This window comes from Schistocerca piceifrons, chromosome 9 (genome assembly GCF_021461385.2).
Source record: "Schistocerca piceifrons isolate TAMUIC-IGC-003096 chromosome 9, iqSchPice1.1, whole genome shotgun sequence".
Classification (NCBI taxonomy): Eukaryota; Metazoa; Arthropoda; class Insecta; order Orthoptera; family Acrididae; genus Schistocerca; species Schistocerca piceifrons.
In genome coordinates this window covers 210,697,292-210,718,879 of record NC_060146.1, presented here as the reverse complement: position 1 = coordinate 210,718,879, position 21,588 = coordinate 210,697,292, and the positions used below count along the sequence as shown (strand labels likewise).

Below are 21,588 nucleotides of genomic sequence, written 5' to 3'. Positions count from 1 at the left end.
AGAAGCTTTGCCTTGTGTGTTTTCCTGCTCTATGTGGGAACTTGAATTTAGTCCACCCCATCTAACTGATTTCAATGGCTCTTGCACCTCATGACCCAAGTATGAAAATTTTGTACTTTGCTATACCAGATTTCTCCCTTTAGAGTATTTCATTTTCACTTACACTGAAGAACAGGCCCCAAAATTCAATTGATTTTTGCAACCTCCCATTAACATCCTGCACCACTGTCCACTTCAGTTATACATTGAACTTTCACAGTTAAACTTCCACTACCATTTGCCAATCTTTAATTATCCTATTATTTAGTTTTTGCTTTCTACTCAAAATATCTCAAATTTCAACACAGATACAATGTAAATTAGCGATAACTAGTACGAAGGAATAGCTACACTTATACAGCGAAACTTTGATTTTACATTCACCAATTTTTCGTTTTTCGTGATTATACACCATAAATTCTTAGCCCGTGTGAAAAACCTATAAGATAAATGCTAAAACCACCTCCGGTTTTACATTTCTTCCTAGTAACATTTAGCTCGATTGTAAGTTCTCACTTGACTTCTCGCTTGACTTCATCCTGTTCTCTTCCTACTGATATTTGATGTGACTGAAGGAGTTTTAAGTGGCTCAAAAGACTGATGTTCCGCACCACGGTGGTGGAATTCAGGGCATATTTTAGGCCGTTGTGGACAGGGGAGATGTGAGAGAGGAAATGCTGACATAATCTACAGCTGGCATTGCCAACTCAACTTGCGACATTTGGCTTCACCACACAATTATGATACAACTACTGCTAGGTTGCAGCGGTAATGGAAAAACAAGACAGTAAATTCAAAGTGTTCTGGACCGAGCCGATACCTGATGAAGGGGCCCAGCCATCACCTTTTCTTGAGCCACTTATAGCTCAGTCTCATATTTTTGCACATATTTCCAAAGTACTGTATTCAGCAACAATATAAATCATCAACCTTTTAAATTCAAACACACAGAGTCAGTCATAATTGAGGAAATGTCACCCATGTCTGGCCAGTGAACTCTTACTGGTTGACAACAGCCAGCACAGCCACCACACCACACCGACACACGTAAAATGATCTCACCTACTGGACGTGCAGAGAGGGGGAGCGGCCGTTCAGCGATGGGAGTGCAGGCAGGGGTGAATGCATTTTCTGTAGTGCTGAAAATATACTTTTAGTGCAGACGACATGCTACGACAGAGATGTCACACGAAAGTGGTACTAGGGTTTTGCGATAGCACATTTTAAAGTTTTTCAACTTCAAATCTGACGTGATACAATTGCAAAAACTACATACAGTACTCGTGTATATACTTTGCACCAAACACACCAAAAGACTTTCACGTTCAAATCTGACACGATACAGTTGCAACAACTACGTACACTACACGTGTATCTGCTTTTCACCACAAACTGTAGTTCGTAAAGATTAGCAGCAGCAGTAGACGGCATGAAGCAAAACTATAACAACTGAGCCTTCTTTCTTTCAAATTTACATTTTACACAGTGTACAGAAATTCACTGAGCTGACTCCCAATAAGCTTGTACCATCAGTTGTGGAAGTACACTCATTTTTTCGCATCTCTGCTCCTTTCAGGCCTAAAATAACACTTTAACAGTGGTGAGCCTATGAAGCGCGGCTCATAAGGGAAGCATTAAACAAAAACAAAAATGGGGACAAAGTATGTCATTAAGCAGATGCCCACATTTACGATTACGGTTTAACCACTTCGCTTCTGTGATGTTTTTGGCTGAATTCAACATGTTCATCAATTTTCATTTTCTCTGGGTGAGCACAAAGGGTGATCTCTCAAAAACACATGTCTTGTATGTATAATTTGTAGTCTTAACATGTCGGAAGACGTGGAAAATTACCTTGTACCCAGACACCAATTTCAATTTTTTGATGAGGTTTTAGTTGCTGTTACACATCTGTGATATTTTAAGAACTGATGAAATTCATTACCACAAATTACTGTACAAACATTGTATTGTACATTTAATTTCCTTCACTTAGATTTTATACAAAGTATTGTAGAGGACTGTGATTTTGAGTCATATATGTGAATTACATGTGTTTTTGCTCATGTTTTGGAGGTTTTTAAGATGTTCCTCAATTCTGCATTTTCCTCAATTTTGTGTTTTTCAAGTCTGGACTGTACGAGAACATAAAATAGGGGATTCACTGTATGCACATTATAGGATAATGTTACTCCAGTATCTGTACCTAGCAGATACGGGAACCTGTGTCCAGTATCCACAATTTCAGCTGAAGATCATAAATGTAGCACCCACACAGTGCTTCATTTGTGGAAGAAGGACACAAGTCCTCCTTTGGCTATATGGCTAAATCGGCCATTGGCTGGGACAGAACCGTTACCCTCCTCCTTCAAATGAAGCAGTAAATGTAGGCATTAAAAACTTGGTCTCCAGTCGTAACAGAGGAAAGTGGACTGCCATCCCTTGACTTTACTACTATTGTTCTTGGGTTTACGTGCACTGATTTCTTATTTTGATTTCCTATTTCGTTATTTTATTAATGCAAAGTCTATATAATGCATAGTAAAACATTCAATTTTCTGCAATCGATTTAAGTATGTGTGGTCTGGTAGGCTCCTTCACTCAAGCCAATAAATATATCACGAAAGAAGATATCAGAACTCTGAAATCATTCGCACAAATTTAAGAGAACTGAACACCTCTCAAAGTCTAACAGAAGATGTTACACATAAAAAGTATATTTTATTTTTGCAGCCACGTCACTACATAGGCTCTATTTTGGCTTAACGGTAATTGTCAAATTTTTAATAAACCATTACAGGATATAAATGTAGAACCGCAAAATACATTTTTTTTCCTCCCTACAAGGAAGCTAAACAAGATTTTTGTCATCTGATTGAAATGGAAGGCAGAAATATGTAATTATGTTCCTAACGAACACAATATGGATTTTACATCACAAAGTAGCTGCTGTTTCAGATGGATCTCGATGAAGTATCAAATTTAGTCATACAGATACTCATGTCACTGAATAATGGTTTTAAATGAACTTATTATCAAATAATTAAATACCATCGTTGAGATTTATTTTTCCAATTGTTGCCCAAATGTTAAAAGAATTTTGTTTGTTGTCAAAAGTAGTAACTGGGACTTGATGGATGAAGTTTGAAGAATTTGACTTATCTGAACACTACCCCAGATCATCCGACTTCTTTAAAAGGAATACCACACGGGGCTTTCCCTCGATTTCCGATGATTTTCAGTCGCATTGGTTCAATGATATAAAATGACTGATTAACCGTTTTTGTCATTATCTCTGTCATATTAATATCAAATATCACAATTCTGACAGTCTCGTCTTGGAATAACTGTTGCAACATTAATAAAAATAATGGGGGAAATTTACGTTCTTTCACGTTCAGTCTCATCGAACTAAATGGTATTAAGGCTGCACAGCACTGCAGGGGTATTATTTCACAAGCAATACGATTGTTGAACATCATGAATTCAATATTGTTAGTCTCGCAATTATTTCGACTTCAAGTACATTTTTATATCGAACGTAACTGAAAAAGCACAAGCGTAACAAAAAACTGTGATAAATAAATTGCATGTGCAGCTGTTATAGACTGTACATAATTTATCGACTGTTCGCCGAAAGCTGCCACCTAGTTACATTCTTACTAAGTACTGCAACAAGAAAAAATTGATAGTACAACTTGACTCTACGAAGGGATCGATTGATGAGATACATTCTGAGGCATCAATGAATTGTCGGTTTAGGTGCCGGGGGAAGGTGTGACAGATAAGAACTGAAGAGTGGGAACAAGGCTTGAATAGTATAAACGGGATCAAATGGAGGCTGCTTAATAACACAGGGATGAAGTGGCTTGCACAGGGTGGACTAGTAGCCAAAGCTGCATCAAACCTGTCTTCAGACTGAAGAGCAGCAGCAGCAGCAGCACCACCACCACCACCACCACCAACAACAACAAAAACAACAACAACACAGAGTTTATCTGTGAGGAGCTTCTGTACTGCACTGTAAACAATCAGGTTACAGTATACATCAGCAGTGTGTGTGGTATAAGATGAGAATTTGGGTCTGAAGGGAGGCTTGCTAGGATAGTCAATATGGTTGTGGTGGCCACTGTGTCTGGATGGTGCAGTGGTCATTTGCCTGGTAAGCAGGAGATCTGGATTGTTGTGGTACCACTTCAGAGTAAATTACTATCAACTGCCTTTTTCCCTCAGTAATTGAAAAGAATCGCATTCACTGCCAATTAGCACAATGTGTTGTTAAGACAACATCAGATTCTATGTGCTCTATATGTTCTTACATATTTTTCCTTTAAATTACCATATGTAATGCTTCGGCATCCTATTCACATGATATGTAAACCAAACATCAAAGATAAATAAAATAAGAAAAATAACATAGTTTTTACCTGGAAAGCTGATTTTGAAATTTAATACATGGGTTTTGAGGTATTTATACCACCTCTGAGACAGCTCCTCCATCGTCCCTTCGCAAAACGTATTTCCAAGAACTCGAGAAAATTCTGATCCTACATAAAATAACTAAGTGGGTTGAACACTAACATCCAGTCACGCACTGAGCAGTCTGGTGTGACAACAGAAATCGGCTGAAGGAAAGCTGAAGTTTTAAATTTTGCATTTAAGAAATCATTCACACAGGAGGATTGTACAAACATACCGTTGTTTGACGGCAGCACGGTCTCCCGTAATAGGCATCCTTGGCGTAGAGAAGCAACTGAAAGAGTTGAAAACAAGTGAGTCGCCAGGTCCAGGTGGAACCCCAAGTCAGTTATACAGAGTACTCTACGACACTGGGCCCTTACTTTGCTTGCATTCTTTGTGAATCTCTCACTCAGTGCAAGAGACCGAAAGAAATGCAGCTGACTCCTATACGAAGGGAAGGTAAAAGAACAGACCCACAATATTACAAACCTATATCCTTAACGTCTATTTTGCTGCAGAGTTGTTGAACATATTCTGAGTTCAAATACAATAAATTTCTTTGAGTCAGAAAAGCTTCTGTCCACAAATCAGCAAAGATTTAGAAAGCATCGCTGATGCGAAACACACCTTGCTCTTTCCTCAGATGACATCCTGCTAACCATTGATGAAGGTCAACCAGCAATTCCATATTTCTAGATTTCCAGAAAGTGTTTGGCAAGGTACCGCACAGCAGGCTGTTAACGAATGTCTTGAGCATATGGGACAGATTCCCAAGTCTGTGAATGGCTCAAAGATGTTCAGTGGAGACGAGGGTATCACCAGGAGTTCCCCAGGAAAGTGTGACAGGAGCACTCTTATTATCTATATACAAAAAGCATCTGACGAGTGGGGTGAGCAGCAGTCCGCAGTTGTTTCCTGACGATGCTGTGGTGTATGGAAAGATATCGCTGAGTAACTGTAGGAGGATACAAGGGGCTTAGACTAAATTTCTAGTTGGCGTGACAAATGGCAGCTTGTTCTAAATGGAGAGACGTGTATGTTAATGCAGATGAGTTGGAAAAACAATTTTTTAATGTTCAAATACAGCATTGTTAGCGTGCTGCTTGACAGTCATATTGATTAAATACCTAGTTGTAACACTGCAAAAGTGATTTGAAATGGATTGAGCATGTAAGGGCAGTAGTAGGGAAGGTGAATGGTCAACTTTGGTTTATTGGGAGAATTTGAGGAAAGCGTAGGTCATTTATGAAGGAAGCTGGACATCGAACACTAGTATGATACATTCTTGAGTACTCCTCGAGTGTTTGGGATCTCCACCACGTTGAATTAAATGAAAACACAGAAGCAATTCAGAGGTGAGCCACTAGATTTGTTACTGGTGGGTTCAATCAACACGCAATTATTACAGAGATGTTGCTTGAACTAAAATGGGACTCCCTGCAAGGAAGATAATGTTCTTTTCACTAAACAATACAGAGAAAATTTAGAGAACCGGCATTTGCAGCTGAGCGCAGAACGATCCTATTGCTGCCAATGTACGTTTCATGTAAGGACCACAAAGGCAAGATAAGACAAATTAGGGATCATACAGAGGCATATATAGGGTGAGTCACTAACTATTGCCACCTAGAATAACTCCGAAAATATGATAGGAGATCAAAAGTTGGTGGGACAAATATTGCATGGGACAACGGGGGCCATAATATGACACTGGTTTTTTGTTGCTAGGTGGGGTCGCTTCAGAGATACGAAGGTCAGTTTTGTTTTTTGTAAATGGGATGCTATAGTTTGGTACTTATTTTCTGATAGCAGCTATCGAGACCAATCCAATGATGTGTAACAGCAAGATCTTTGAAGGTCAACGAAGATCAGAAAGGTGGCATGAACGTCCATTTACAGAAGGTGTTCGAAGTGATGACCAATGGTATCAATGCAGTGCTGCAATTTTCTTATCATGGATTGAGTGATATTCGTTATCGCTCTGGCACTTATCAAAGCACACGCTCTGATTGCATTGATATCAATGGTCATCACTTCGAACACCTGTAAATGGACGTACATGCCACCTTTTTGATCTTCGTTGACCTTCAAGTTACACATCATTGGATTGGTCTCGATAGCCGCTATCAGAAAATAAGTACCAAACTATAGCATCCTATTTAAGAAAACAATGTTTACCTTCATATCTCTGAAGCGACCCCACCTAGCAACAAAAAACCAATGTCATATTATGGCTCCCATTGCCCCATGCAATATTTGTCCTGCAAACTTTTCAGCTCCTATCACACTTTTGGAGTTAGTCTTGGTGGCAATAGTTAGTGACTCAACCTGTAGACAACTGTTTTCCACAGCTCTATCTTCAAATAGAACAATAAAGGAAATGATTAGCAGTGGTACAACGTATCCTCCGTTGTACAGAATGTGGTGACTTGTGGAGTATGTGTGTAGATGTAGTTACTTGTAAATATGTCACTTAGACTTTCTGTGCAAATGCTGTATGTTCTCTGTTAATCTATCTTAATATGGCTCATGTAGAACACGGGCAGTACTCCAGAATGGGTTTACAATTGCTTCACAAATGGTTTTTTCATTACCCAAACTCCAGTTTCTCAATGAAGCAAAGCCTGCTATTTTCTTAACCTATAACGGTCATACTAGAATACAGTTACACTGGAATTGGTTGAAATAGCTGCACAGTTCAACTATTAAAGGCACAATGCATATTGGATATTTCCAGAGATAAGCCAGATATTTCAAGAGAGGGTTATATGGACAATTTTATAGTAATAATGTGTGTGTGTGTGTGTGTGTGTGTGCGCGCGCGTGCAGTATGAATCACTTGAGACTAGTTTCAAGCATAACGCCTGAGATAATAATAGGATTTAAAATGATGCACCCCATATTTACATATGCAGTCTTGGTAGATGAAAGAAAATACTTTTGTGGCCCGTAAATAATGGTATCCACAGACAGTTCCCTAGTAGCATCATGTGACACAAAAACTGTTAAGATGTGTGTTCAGCAAACAAAGCAGCAGTTTCCAGTACACACTTAATCTGTATATGAACCAAAATATAATTTCAATGTTAAGGAAGTCATTCTTCTGGCAGTATAAAGTAGCCTTTATCAAATGAATGTAAATGCCCATAGGTATTCCACAAAATATAGCTATTTTTATGTCAGAATGACTTATTCCTTTCACCACTAGTGACCTTAACACCTTCATGTAAATGAGGAGACATGAAAAATGGAATTTTGTCACTGAACCTGGCAGGTGTAACAACTAAATTAAACATTTCCAGAGTGAAGGATTCATTACATTGGTCATGTTTATTGGCCACCAAAGTCACTGGCCTCTACTCTACTTGATTTTTCTCCTTGTGAGTAGATAAAATAAAATTCGTAGCACAAAGAAAAAGTAGAGGGCATCAGTAGGAGGAATTCTGAAAACAAACTGCTTTATACTAATGTAAAATAATCTTGTGTGTTCCAAATCATTTTAGGGAGGTTTCTTTAATGAAAAACAGCAGTACACCTACTCCAATGCTCACTTCTATCATTCAAAACTGCCCACATACTATCTGTTTGAATAATTATCATTCATAATCAATCACTGAACAAAACCACACCAAACAATTTGTGATTTTACATCTACTGTTTCATAATTGCGTTCAAGGCAGTTTGTCAAATACTAGAGCGAAATGAACCTACCCACTACCACACTACTACTTTCTGCGTATCACATGGCACTTAAAGTATGCTTTTCTTATAAATACGTTCTTATTTCTCATCTTCGTACTACAAAAAGGCACACAGCAACATTATATGTGAAATAAATGATCTGTAGTATCACAATATGCATATGGGTCATTCCATGTCAGTTCCACCAATTTGAGAAAATGTTCCAGCTGATAGTCTCAGATTTGGCTAAAATTTAGCACACCAATGCTACCAAGTGTGGAACACTCATGTACAAAATTTTAAGCTTCCCTGCCAATTAGTTCCAGGATTATGGCTTGTGAAAGAAGGTAGCATGACCCGGAAATTGCGACCCGCATCTGGCAATCTGTCTTCAGACCCAACTTCAGGTCTTGATAACTTTGGAACTATTCCACACAGTCCAGTGAAATTTTTACAACCCAGTAACATCCATTTAGAGAAAACACTCCATGAATCAAAACACCAACAACATATTTCTGAGGGAAAATAAAAAATTCCAAAATGTGATTAAAAAAAAAATGTAATACGTTAAAAGGTACATATTATAGGTGCCTCTATGTCAAATATAATTCACTCAAAACGGGTATACTTTTTTTTGTGGTAAGCTTAATGTAGCCTAAACACACAGAACTCATCTTGCCCATATCAGTCACACAAACAGAGTTACATGCACACGAAAATACAAAAATTTGAAAAATTACCTGAAAAACATGGATTTTTGAAGTGTGGTAGCACAAAAGGGACAAGCGGTATCCAAGCCAAATTTCAAACACTGCATAAGTAGACCATAATACAATACGTGGCAAAATTTCAACTTGTTATTGCAAAGGCATTTGTATACAATAAAAGTTGACAGAGATTTATTTGGTTACGTTTCTTTTAACATGATTTGATTTGGCAAGTAATAGTGATGATGCAGATAGCTTGTTTCAGATAAAGCTGTAGCAATTGTTGGGAACCATTAGGCAACAGAAAGTTAAACAATGGTAGTTTTCAGGGACAGAATGAGTCATTGTTAGGCAGGAACAACAAACGAAACAAGCAACAATTACAGGTTACTCATGTTTTAAGATTCTAGTTCAGACTGGTCAGTACTGTTGTGGAAAGTCAGTACGGAGGCAGAAGAGTGAACTAGTGGTGCTTTTGTTCAAACAAGTTGCAGTATTGGTAGCGCACATGCATCTGAATGTCATAAAACAACATATGGATGGAACAAAATGTGGCATTCGCTTTGTACTGTATGATCTGGATGAATAGGACCAAGATTTGTTGCTATGGATATCCGGGATACACCCTGTGGGCACAAGAAGTACAGTTCCAGGAAACGTTAGTGTTTGTGATCATCATATGAAAGTGTTTCTGGATAAGTATTCTTTCCTGCAAAGAAGTTATTTTGATCCATTTCAGATTCATAAGAAGACAGTGAAGTGTAGCCTCAGAGAAACTGATACAAAAACAGTACTGAAAGTGAATCAGTGCATGGGACTTAACATGAAACCAGGACAAAAGTTATGTTCCAGGTGTGTTAAACTGCTAAAAAATGAAGAATATTCTGATAATTTACATGACAGTGACGAAGAGTATCAGCCACCTACAACCACAGTGGATGAGAAATTAAATACTTCAGTGACTACTCTTGGTTTGTCTCCCATGAAGACACACAAAGTTGGGAAAAGAGACAGGCCCAGCTATGGTAGAATAAAACTACAAGAAGCTCAAATGGAATTAAAACACAAAATAGCTGACACACTAATGGTGGAAAAGGAAGAACTATCTGCTCCAAAGGAACAGAAATCATGCCAGAAATGCTCTGATTTGGACAAAATTGTGCATGATTTGAAAGAAAAATGTGCCATTTCCACATGCCAGAAAAAAGTAGCTATTTTTACCCTTGCACCTTCCAGCTGGTCTATTGACTACACTGCAAAGGAATTCAATGTCTCTACATATATGGTAAAGCAAGCTAGGAAAATAAAAGCAACCCAAGGAGTGCTTCCACAACTTCAGCAGGCTCAGGGCAAGCAATTGAGTTCAGAGCGGCCCGCAGTAGCCGTGCGGTTCTAGGTGCTACAGTCCGGAACCGAGCGACCGCTACGGTTGCAGGTTCGAATCCTGCCTCGGGCATGGATGGGTGTGATGTCCTTAGGTTAGTTAGGTTTGATTAGTTCTAAGTCCTAGGCAACTGATGACCTCAGAAGTTAAGTCGCATAGTGCTCAGAGCCATTTGAACCAATTGAGGTTAGAAATAAAGGTGCTAGTGCCGGAGTTTTATGAAAATAATGACTACAGCCGAATAATGCCTGGAAAAAAAGACAATGTAACGGTGAAAATTGGAAATGTGTGTGTACAAATGCAAAAAAGACTGTTGCTGTACAGCATATTGGAACTATATGTAGAATTCAAGGAAAAGTATCCCAATACCAAAGTAGATTTATCATCTTTTTTCAATCTTCAGCCAAAATGGGTTGTGCCTGTAAGTGCAAGGGGCACACACAATGTTTGTTTATGTGAGACCCATGTTTGCTGCTATAAAGGATTCTGGTCTGGATTACAAAGGTGCAATGAAGCTGCTGGTGTGTGACATCAGTTCCTACCAGTGCATGATACACAGGTGTGAAAAGTGTCCTGGTAAGGCAAATCTTGCCGAACACATGAATAACAAACTGTATGGTGAACTCCTTATGGATGACGGTGATCTTGTTTCTTATAAATAATGGACACACATGGATCGCACAAGTCTTGAAACAAAGCAAAGTACAGTGGAAGATTTTGTTGAAATGTGTTGGCAAAAAATGGACAAACTGACCCCACACAGCTTCACAGCAACAGCACAATCGGCTTATCTCCAGTTTTATAAGGATAATTTGAAACAAGATGAAATTATAGTAATACTAGACTTTTTCTGAAAATTATGCATTTATAGTTCAAGATGCCATCCAAGGATATCATTGGGACAACAGTCAAGCAACTCTCCAGTCATTTGGGTTTTACTATAGAGGTGAATCAGGTGATGTGTATGTCATCAACCTGTGCGTTTTTAGCGACTCTTTAATTCATGATGCCATTGCAGTTCATGCCCACATTCGCATTATCATGGAATATGTGAAAAACAAGCTGCCTCACATACATTTTGCGAAATACTTCAGTGATGGGGCAGCTTGTCAGTACAAAAACTGTAAAAATCTCAAAAATTTATGCATGCATTACCACGATTTTCAGATTCACGCAGAATGGAATTTTTTCACAAGTCATGGTAAAAATGTATGTCATGGTATTGGTGGTACCATTAAGCGCATGGCACCATGAGCTAGTCTGCAGTACCCTACAGAAGGTCACATTCTAACACCTCTTCAGTTATTTACCTGGGTACAGAAAAATATCCCTGGCATACAATCATCCTGTGTTTCGAAAGATGAGGCGAAATCTGTCAAAGAGTTGCTAAAAAGCAGACTAGAACACGTTAAAACTGTTGCAGACACAAGGAGCCATCATCACTTCTCTGCAGTGGGCTCTGACAATGTGCAGATGAGCAGACTGTCTGGTTATAACTATGGGGTCATGCACAACATGTGTCTTCACAGTGAGTCTGACTCAGGATTCAGAAGCAAAAGCAGCAACATACAACCAGGTTGCTATGTTATTGCTGTTTATGATGACAAATGGTACTTAGGATGTGTTGCAAAGTGCTGTGAAGCAGAAGGTGATGTGTTTGTGAACTTCATGGCACCAGCAGGACCAGCAAGATCATTTCATTGGCCACGTTTGGCAGACATGTGTTGTATTCCTTTTGAACATATTCTTATGACAGTTCCAGTTCCTACCACAGTGTCAGGAAGACAGTACAATTTGCCACTCAAAGTACAGAGTACAGTAGCTAAAGTGTGGGAGAACTTCTGCTCGAAGTACAATCGACACAGAGTACGCGAAGGAACTGGCCCCCCTTCTTGCAGCGGTGTACCGTAGGTCTCTAGAAGAGCGTAGCGTTCCAAAGGATTGGAAAAGGGCACAGGTCATCCCCGTTTTCAAAAAGGGACGTCGAGCAGATGTGCAGAACTATAGACCTATGTCTCTAACATCGATCAGTTGTAGAATTTTGGAACACGTATTGTGTTCGAGTATAATGACTTTTCTGGAGACTAGAAATCTACTCTGTAGGAATCAGCATGGGTTTCGAAAAAGACGGTCATGTGAAACCCAGCTCGCGCTATTCGTCCACGAGACTCAGAGGGCCATAGATACGGGTTCACAGGTAGATGCCGTGTTTCTTGACTTCCGCAAGGCGTTCGATACAGTTCCCCACAGTCGTTTAATGAACAAAGTAAGAGCATATGGACTATCAGACCAATTGTGTGATTGGATTGAGGAGTTCCTAGATAACAGGACGCAGCATGTCATTCTCAATGGAGAGAAGTCTTCCGAAGTAAGAGTGATTTCAGGTGTGCCGCAGGGGAGTGTCATAGGACCGTTGCTATTCACAATATACATAAATGACCTTGTGGATGACATCGGAAGTTCACTGAGGCTTTTTGCGGATGATGCTGTGGTGTATCGAGAGGTTGTAACAATGGAAAATTGTACTGAAATGCAGGAGGATCTGCAGCGAATTGACGCATGGTGCAGGGAATGGCAATTGAATCTCAATGTAGACAAGTGTCATGTGCTGCGAATACACAGAAAGATAGATCCTTTATCATTTAGCTACAAAATAGCAGGTCAGCAACTGGAAGCAGTTAATACCATAAATTATCTGGGAGTACGCATTAGGAGTGATTTAAAATGGAATGATCATATAATGTTGGTCGTCGGTAAAGCAGATGCCAGACAGATTCATTGGAAGAATCCTAAGGAAATGCAATCCGAAAACAAAGGAAGTAGGTTACAGTACGCTTGTTCGCCCACTGCTTGAATACTGCTCAGCAGTGTGGGATCCGTACCAGATAGGGTTGATAGAAAATATAGAGAAGATCCAACGGAGAGCAGCGCGCTTCGTTACAGGATCATTTAGTAATCGCGAAAGCGTTACGGAGATGATAGATAAACCCCAGTGGAAGACTCTGCAGGAGAGACGCTCAGTAGCTCGGTACGGGCTTTTGTCAAAGTTTCGAGAATATACCTTCACCAAAGAGTCAAGCAGTATATTGCTCCCTCCTACGTATATCTCGCGAAGAGACCATGAGGATAAAATCTGAGAGATTAGAGCCCACACAGAAGCGTACCGACAATCCTTCTTTCCACGAACAATACGAGAATGGAATAGAAGGGAGAACCGATAGAGGTACTCAAGGTACCCTCCGCCACACACCGTCAGGTGGCTTGCGGAGTATGGATGTAGATGTAGATGTAGACAGGTTTTTAGTGTGCAGTAAACATTAATGATACGTTGTGTTAATCTGTCTATATGTTGTTGCTTAGTGATTAAACAGTTGAGGGAGAGGATAAGAAGAGGCAGAACAGTTTATGATATGTTTTTACAAAATTGTGTTGTGGAACAATGGCCACACACCAAATACATCTGTCAGCTTCCTTTGTACACAAATGTCTTGCAATAACATGCTGAATTTTGAGATATATATCATTATGGTCTACTTATGCAGTGTGTGAAATTTGGCTTGGATACCACTTGTCCCTTTTGTGCAACCACACTTCGCAAATCCATGTTTTTCATGTAATTTTTCAAATTTTTGTATTTTCGTGTGCATGTAACTCAGTTTTTGTGACTGATATGGGCATGATGAGTTCTGTGTGTGTTTAGGCCACATTAAGCTTATCACAAAAAATTTATACCCTTTTTGAGTGAATTATATTTGGCATAGTGGGCACCTATAATATGTACCTCTTAACGTATTACATTTTTTTAATCACATTTTGAAATTTTTAATTTTCCCTCAGAAATATGTTTTTGGTGTTTTGATTCATGGAGTGTGTTCTCTAAATGGATGTTACTGGGTTGTAAAAATTTCACTGCACTGTGTGGAATAGTTCCAAGGTTATTAAGACCTGAAGTTGGGTCTGAAGAGAGATTGCCAGATGCGGGTTGCAATTTCCTGGTCATGCCACCTTCTTTCACAAGTCATAATTCTAGAACTAATTGGCAGGGGAAACTAATACTTTGTATACGAGTGTTTCACACATGGTAGAATTAGCGTACTGAATTTCAGTCAAATCTGAGACTATGAGCTGGAGCCCCTGGTTGAACTGACAGGGAATGACCCATATGCCACTGAAGATGACCCAGGTTGCAACATTTAAACACCTAAAAATAAGAAAATTCGCTTCACAATGAAGCTGGGGAGATCTTATACACATTACTTGGTCTTTAATATAGACATTAGCACAAAGAGACGATTATCCAGCACTTAAAAAAACTATATGCAATAACAGTGGAAAAGTATACGTTAGGCAGAGCTGTGGTAATCGGGTTATCTGAAGATGTGAGAAGCTGGAGATGAAGTCAGAAACATTCACCTTTGCCAATCAACTTTTAACAGAAAACCACTCATATGATGTACAATGTGAAGTTTTACATTTTGCTATGAAAAGCAGAAATATGGCCATATTGGATGTCAGTGGACATATGAATCAGAATGGCAGCTTAATATTAAATAACTACAAATGTTTTTTCTCCTTTGTTAACTTAGGCCTATGTTTTAGTTACAAGTACTAAGATTAAAATCGTAAAATCAACTATTTTTCCTCAGATATTAAATAAGTCTCCGCATAAAAAATTTTGTTTCCTTTATTAAGTAATGTGTCTATTTCTGTGAGACAAAAAAGTAATTTGCTTTCCCAAATAAACACTCAAATGTCATCATTTATATAGCTTCTGTATAAATTATATCTTGTAAATCACACATCAGTTTATCTGTGTTTGCGACATTCAGTTGACAAATGACTATGGCCTAACAAGCCGAAAGCTGCTTTGCAGCTAACTAAATATGATTTTGCAGAACATTCGGTTGTTTTTTTTTCTTTTTAATATTGTTAAGTTATGCTAAGAACTGATGGAAAACTCAGTTAATGTTGGAAACCATTTAACTACAGCAAATGACCATCACCCAACACATACAAATTAAAATTGCCCAACAATGTGCTACAGAACATGTACCTTGTCAAGGCTTGTGGCATGCAGAGCACCAGAATCACATGTACTTTGATATGCTCGAAATATTTAAACTGTTTCCTATGTCAGCCACACTAGCTGGCTACATACGGAAAAAAAAGAAAAAAAAAAAAAAAAAAAAAAAAAAAAACATTATTTGCGTAGCAGCTGTAGCACTGACAGTTCTCTGGTTTTGTAAATGAATACCTTGTGGCAAGGAACTTCAGCCGGCACACTGCAAGGCACAGGTTATCAGGCACAGACCTCCAAACTAATATTTGCCTTGTGGGGACTTCCTACTTTCATTGGCAGTGTTATCAAATGTTACATAAACTTATCAGTGTAAACAAAGTTTTTCATTCTGAACCCATCACCTTCTGCAAAAACACAGCTGCACTACTAGGATGAATTTTCTGCAACGTACTTCCTATTGTACCTTAATCAAAAAGTTTCAGTTAAAGTGAGAGGAGAAAGTACAAACTGGATCAGACTAGGGAAAGGAGTAAGACAAGGATGCTGTTTATCACCTACTCTTTTCAACCTGTACTTGGAAAATATGATTGACCAATGCTCATTAGATGACAAAGGAGTAGAAATTGGAGGAAGAAGAGTAGGGTGCTTGAGATTTGCTGATGACATGGTCCTTCTAGCCACAGGGGAAAAAGAATTACAGGATTTGGTGGACACCATTGCAACTAACGGAAAAAATATGGAATGAAAATTAACACAAATAAAACAAAAGTATTGGCAATAGGAGGAAATAAGGAACTAAAAATTGTGCTGAATGGAGAAAAACTAGAACAGGTGCAAAATTTTAAGTATCTTGGAAGCAGGATAGACACCGACTGGAAGTGCACCACAGAAATTAAAACAAGGATAGCAATGGCAAAAGAGGCGTTTTATAAGAAAAGGAGAATCTTCTGCAGCGGTATGGACAGAGAACTCAGAAAGAGACTCATAAAATGTCTTGTATGGGGTGTTCTTCTATATGGCGCTGAAACATGGACTATGAGGAAAAAAGACAGAGAAAGGCTGGAGGCTTTTGAGATCTGGAAATGGCGGAAGATGGAAGGAATAAATTGGATGGACAGAGTAAAAAATGAAGAGGTACTGAGAAGAGTGGGAGAGAAAAGGCAGTTACTAGATGTAATAAAGAGAAGAAAAAGAAATTGGATTGGGCATATATTAAGAAAGAATGACGGACTGATAAAAACAGTTTTAGAAGGTTATGTAGAAGGGAAAAGGAAGCGAGGAAGGAAGAGATTCCAGATACTGGATGACATGATGGACGGTACAACATACAGCAGCCTTAAGAAGGAAGCAATGGATCGCAGAAAATGGAGAGGCAAAGGACCTGCTAATATAGCAGATAACTGATGATGATGACTTCCTATGACTGAAAATGCCTGAGGTCATAATTCACTTTTTCTCATGAACTAGTTATTTAAAAGGTTTATTATGAAGTGTCATTAAAAAAAAAAAATCATAAGATTTTCACGCCCAGTGTAATAATTTTTGCATAAATGATATGCAGTCTATTACCTGTTAACTATTTTATTCATTGCTTCAAAAGCTCAATGGGATAATATGTAATGCAGATATGACATTATGACAGAGGAAATAAAAGAAAACATTAACTGTTCTATAATACTTGCATTAAAAGGAGAAGAAATGAGTAAATAAAATGCCAGGCTTATCAGTCTGAACTGTGTAAATCACTGACAATCAATCGATGGACATGCTCTCTTTCGGCACAAGCAAAAATCTCTTCCCAACTAATTTCACAAGGTAAGATGAAACATAAAACTAACTCCTTATCACAGCTACATCACTGTGTTGGCTGAAACAGAAGCCCAGTTGGCAGCTAAGCCAAAGACTACCTTCTCACCCCAATTAAAAAAACTGGATAAAAATGGTGTAACATAAGTAACAAACCACAATCACTGCAAACTAGTGTGTGTGATATAGCAGTTTTATTCATCACTATTTCCAAAGAGTACATGCTGACACTTATTTCTTTGTTATGTCGGGGGAAAAAAACATATGTCTTTTAAAGGAGTAACCTGTTAAGGAAGGATAGAAACATGCCAACCAGTCGCAATCTCACTAGTTTTTTATTATTCTTGCATTTCCAGATTTCATCTGCAAATAGCCATCTACAGTGCATGTGAGTGAGGCAGCATCCAACAAACTCAGCAGTACATGTCGTCATATGAATTTACCATTGGATAGGCAGAAGGAATGATATCGGATTGTGACTGACTGCTGTGTTCCTATCCTTCCTTAATTAATATACAACTGCCGTGCACATTGGTTCCTTATGGAATAAAATTTGGATAACCTGTTGTTTATTTTGTACCTACAACCACTCAATCTCCCACAGGCATGCTGAATGTGTCCTCAGCAACAAGGTGATTGCCTGTGAAGTACACGTCATGTAGTTGTATATTATTCCACGAGGTTTTGGACTTGCAACACGGTGACACTGGCAAAATGACATGATATTTAGACTGACAATCTTTCGGCCATCTTCAACGGGATTTTACACTGGAGACTGCTGGTGCACGTCGCTGACTTTATGCCCAAAAAAATGTTGCGGTAGTGCATGCACATATATTTTTGGTTGCACAAAAGCACTCTTTCACTTTTAGTGCCTTCTGTCTACCACTGATCCTTCTGAGGTGTGCACATGTATGTGCATGTGCAATATTACTTGCTCACCATCTGTTGAAATCCTGATCCACGGAGTTAAAATACAGTTGTTAATTTTCACTAGACATATCACTGGACATAAAATTTTGTCTCCCTGAAGATATTAAAGTAATTATTGTGCCCCATGCTTTATCAAATTGAAAGCCACTGTCTGCCAAACATATTTCCACAGATATTAGTGAATAAAGGCAGCTTCTCTGAACTACACGGAGGATAGTTATCTTTGTAACACATCCTTCACTACCGTAACGGTCCTGGCTTCAAACTCCAGTAACCCACTGTCCCCACATCCACCACCCAACAGTTTCTCCTTCCTCTGTCCTGTCACCGCCTGCCAATTCACGTCCCCACGTCACCCTCACAGTGTGTGCCGCTCCCCAGCAGTTCTGACAATTGTGCATCATGTGCCAATCCTGGACACCTCCACCCCACCCTTCCACATTCCTAGCCAACAAACCAGCTGCCTCCCTCAGAGCTGCAAACCACCCTCTCCTCCCTGCCTCATGCCTCTCCCCTCCCCACACAACACAATCCCCTGTGTGCCTGTTTTTCTGTGTGCATTGTACTCTAGCTCAAAGAAACAGTTACTCTGAAAGATAGCAAGTTTTATTTCTTTTTGTGAGAGCCTACAGAAAACTCAAAGCTCCCGCTTTTCGGTGAGTCATCTCCTTTAATCCAAAAGTACTTACATTCTACCAAAACTTTTTAACAAAATTAAACAGTTGACACACTTATTCTGTCAATGTTTTACATTATGTTATTCTAAGGCAACAGCTCATTGAGGAAAAACATCCACTGTTCAGATATGTGTAATGAAGACAACATGTGACGTTCACCTCTAGACATCAAGTATACAGTGCAACTAAGCAGTACATATATTCTCTCAAAAACTGTACAATTTAAAATGAAAGTTCGTAAGGTCAACATTACGAAAAGAACAGATTGCTACTCATCATATAGTGGAGATGTCGAGTCGCAGACAGGAACAACAAAAAGACTACTAAAACGTAAACTTTTCTCTCTCTCTCTCACACACACACACACACACACACACACACACAGTGGTGTGTGTGTGTGTGTGTGTGTGTGTGTGTGTGGAGGGGGGGGGGGGGTCTATTTCAGGAGGAGGCCTTCTGGGCAAAAGCTTGTGTGTTAAGTAGTCTTTTTCTTGTGCCTCTGTGCGACTCAACATCTCAGCTACATGGTGAGTAGCTGTTGTGTACATAGTTCTGCATAGAACTTTCCCACTAGAGCGCGCCCCGCTAAGCACAACAGCGCAGGCGCAGCACTCGTCCGTCTCCGCACTATGAGATGGCGCTGCCATAGAGACGGACCAAATTCTGCTTCCGCCGATCCGCGTATTAATATGTAACACAGCCAATGAGATTGCTGCTAACGTAGAACCTTTTCTCCTCGCGCAGTGATACATGAACGCTCGAGGTATTATAACGAGTGTACAGACCTCCGATTAGTCAGTCTGTATGAGTCTGCATTTATCTGCACCTGTCTGTACCAGTCTGCCTCAGTCTGCATGAGTCTGCATCAGTCTGTACCAGTCTGCATTAGTCTGTAACCAGTCTATAGTCAAGTTTCAGTCTGCACCTAATAAGATTATCATATTCCTGTACATAGCCATAAAGAGATTTGTATAGACACTTTTGTCAAGTATCAGAGATATATGTGAGAATAAGATTAACGTACCAATACCAAAGGAACTTCAGATTGTCAATTGTAAATAGCATCCAGAACCAAGTTAAGTAATTTTTATGCTTGTCGTTATTTTAATAAATGTGTGTGAAAATTAATCAAGTTCTGTTTAAAGTTGCTCACCGTCAATCTGCTACTCTAAGCGTGCAAGTGGCATTTCTATCCTCTGACCTAACGGCAGAAGATAAACACGCCACGATAAGACCACGAGACATATTGCTGACACTCACCTACTTTGTTAGAGAGACAAGTCGAATAATCCGATGGTGTGTGTACTGAAGGTCTTACAGTACGCACACCACACAATGTCATGAGCCACGTAGCAGAAAAGGGGCAAACTTTTTCGACGTATAAAGTCTACTGTAAGACCTTCAGTACACACACCACAGTAGCAATCTATCCTTTTCATAATATTGTCATTATTCTATACTGGATTTTCCAGTGTTTGAAAGTCCAAAAAGGACAACTTTCATCTAGTATTAAATGTATACATTTAATCAAATACCAGGATAGCTTGGGTATTTCTATATATTTCTCTATTTTGTAGACAGGAAGATTCCCAGAAGACACGGAAAGTGGCAATTGTTTGTCTTAACTTACTGGTGCCCAGTGTTACACTAATGCTACAAATGACAGGACTGGATTTTTGCTGTTTTTTTTTTTTTAATTTTTATTTTTTGTGCCAACAGTGAACTACTATAATCTTCTTGTGATTATTTAAGGATTTTTGAACATCATTTCCTTCAGCCTTGTGTTAGTAGTTCTGAGAAGCAGTCCACTCCTGGGGACAACTGGTGACTACACCCAAAACTTCATCACATCATGAATTTAAAGTAAGTATAATAATTAAAAGTTTTATCTTTTAGGTTCAAAAATTGTAAATAGTTCTTTAATCAACCAACAACAGAATAGAATAGAGATTTATTGTCTCATAACACACAATTTCAAGTCATTGACTTAATGTACAGAAGACTCGTCAAACCGAGCGAGGTGGCGCAGTAGTTAGCACACTGGACTCGCATTCGGGAGGACGACGGTTCAATCCCGTCTCCAGCCATCCTGATTTAGGTTTTCCGTGATTTCCCAAAATCGTTTCAGGCAAATGCCAGGATGGTTCCTTTGAAAGGGCACGGCCGACTTCCTTCCCAATCCTTCCCTAACCCGAGCTTGCGCTCCGTCTCTAATGACCTCGTTGTCGACGGGACGTTAAAACAACACTAACCTAACCTAACCTAACCTAAGACTCGTCAAAACACAAAAACAGATTTTTCTTATAATATCATTAATATAATATACTGTACTATATTATTAATTAATTAATAAATTAATAATTTTTATTAGAAAGTAACAAAATTTAAAAATTAACAGTCCTAAATATTTGTCTCTCGGGCTCAATTTTTCAGATTGTCATTCATGAATTCTTCTACTGAATAGTAACATTGCTGCACTAGTTTCTCTTTTTATCCTACATTCTTTTTGAATTCTCTTCTTTTCACTTTGTTATAAATTTTCACAGCCATGTATTGTGGAGTTTGAGCATAAAGTTTTAAATGGTGGGTGCACAGTAACAAAATTATTTTGATTTCTTGTTTTGTAATCATGCTGAAAATGATTTGTTATAAATCAATGAAGGCTACTATGTAATAAGATAATCAGCTCATAGATGTATATGGATCCTTTATATCCTCAAATTACTCCTACAAAACCTGCTGGCAACATAACAATTATCAAGGTTGTTTAAGATTCTGATACTATCCTTTGTAAGCCAGTGTTCATTCAAGCATACAACCTCAATATTTGGTATTTCTGACATGCAATTTATTGGAATTTATGCAACATTACTTCTATCA

The 21,588-nt window shown here is 38.8% G+C and overlaps 1 protein-coding gene across 2 annotated transcripts in view; it reads right to left on the bottom strand.

Moving 5' to 3' along the window:
* The window catches only part of LOC124717145 (endoribonuclease Dicer-like), a 309,406-nt gene that overhangs the window by 267,925 nt on the left and 19,893 nt on the right, over positions 1 to 21,588 (bottom strand). The window contains exon 2 of one of the 2 annotated variants that reach the window (XM_047243897.1): positions 4,736 to 4,792. The exons of the other annotated variant lie outside the window; for it this stretch is intronic. Coding sequence (XP_047099853.1) covers positions 4,736 to 4,773 — 38 coding nt within the window. The 5' untranslated portion in view covers positions 4,774 to 4,792. The remainder of the gene's footprint in view (positions 1 to 4,735; positions 4,793 to 21,588) is intronic. 2 annotated transcript variants of the gene reach the window in all.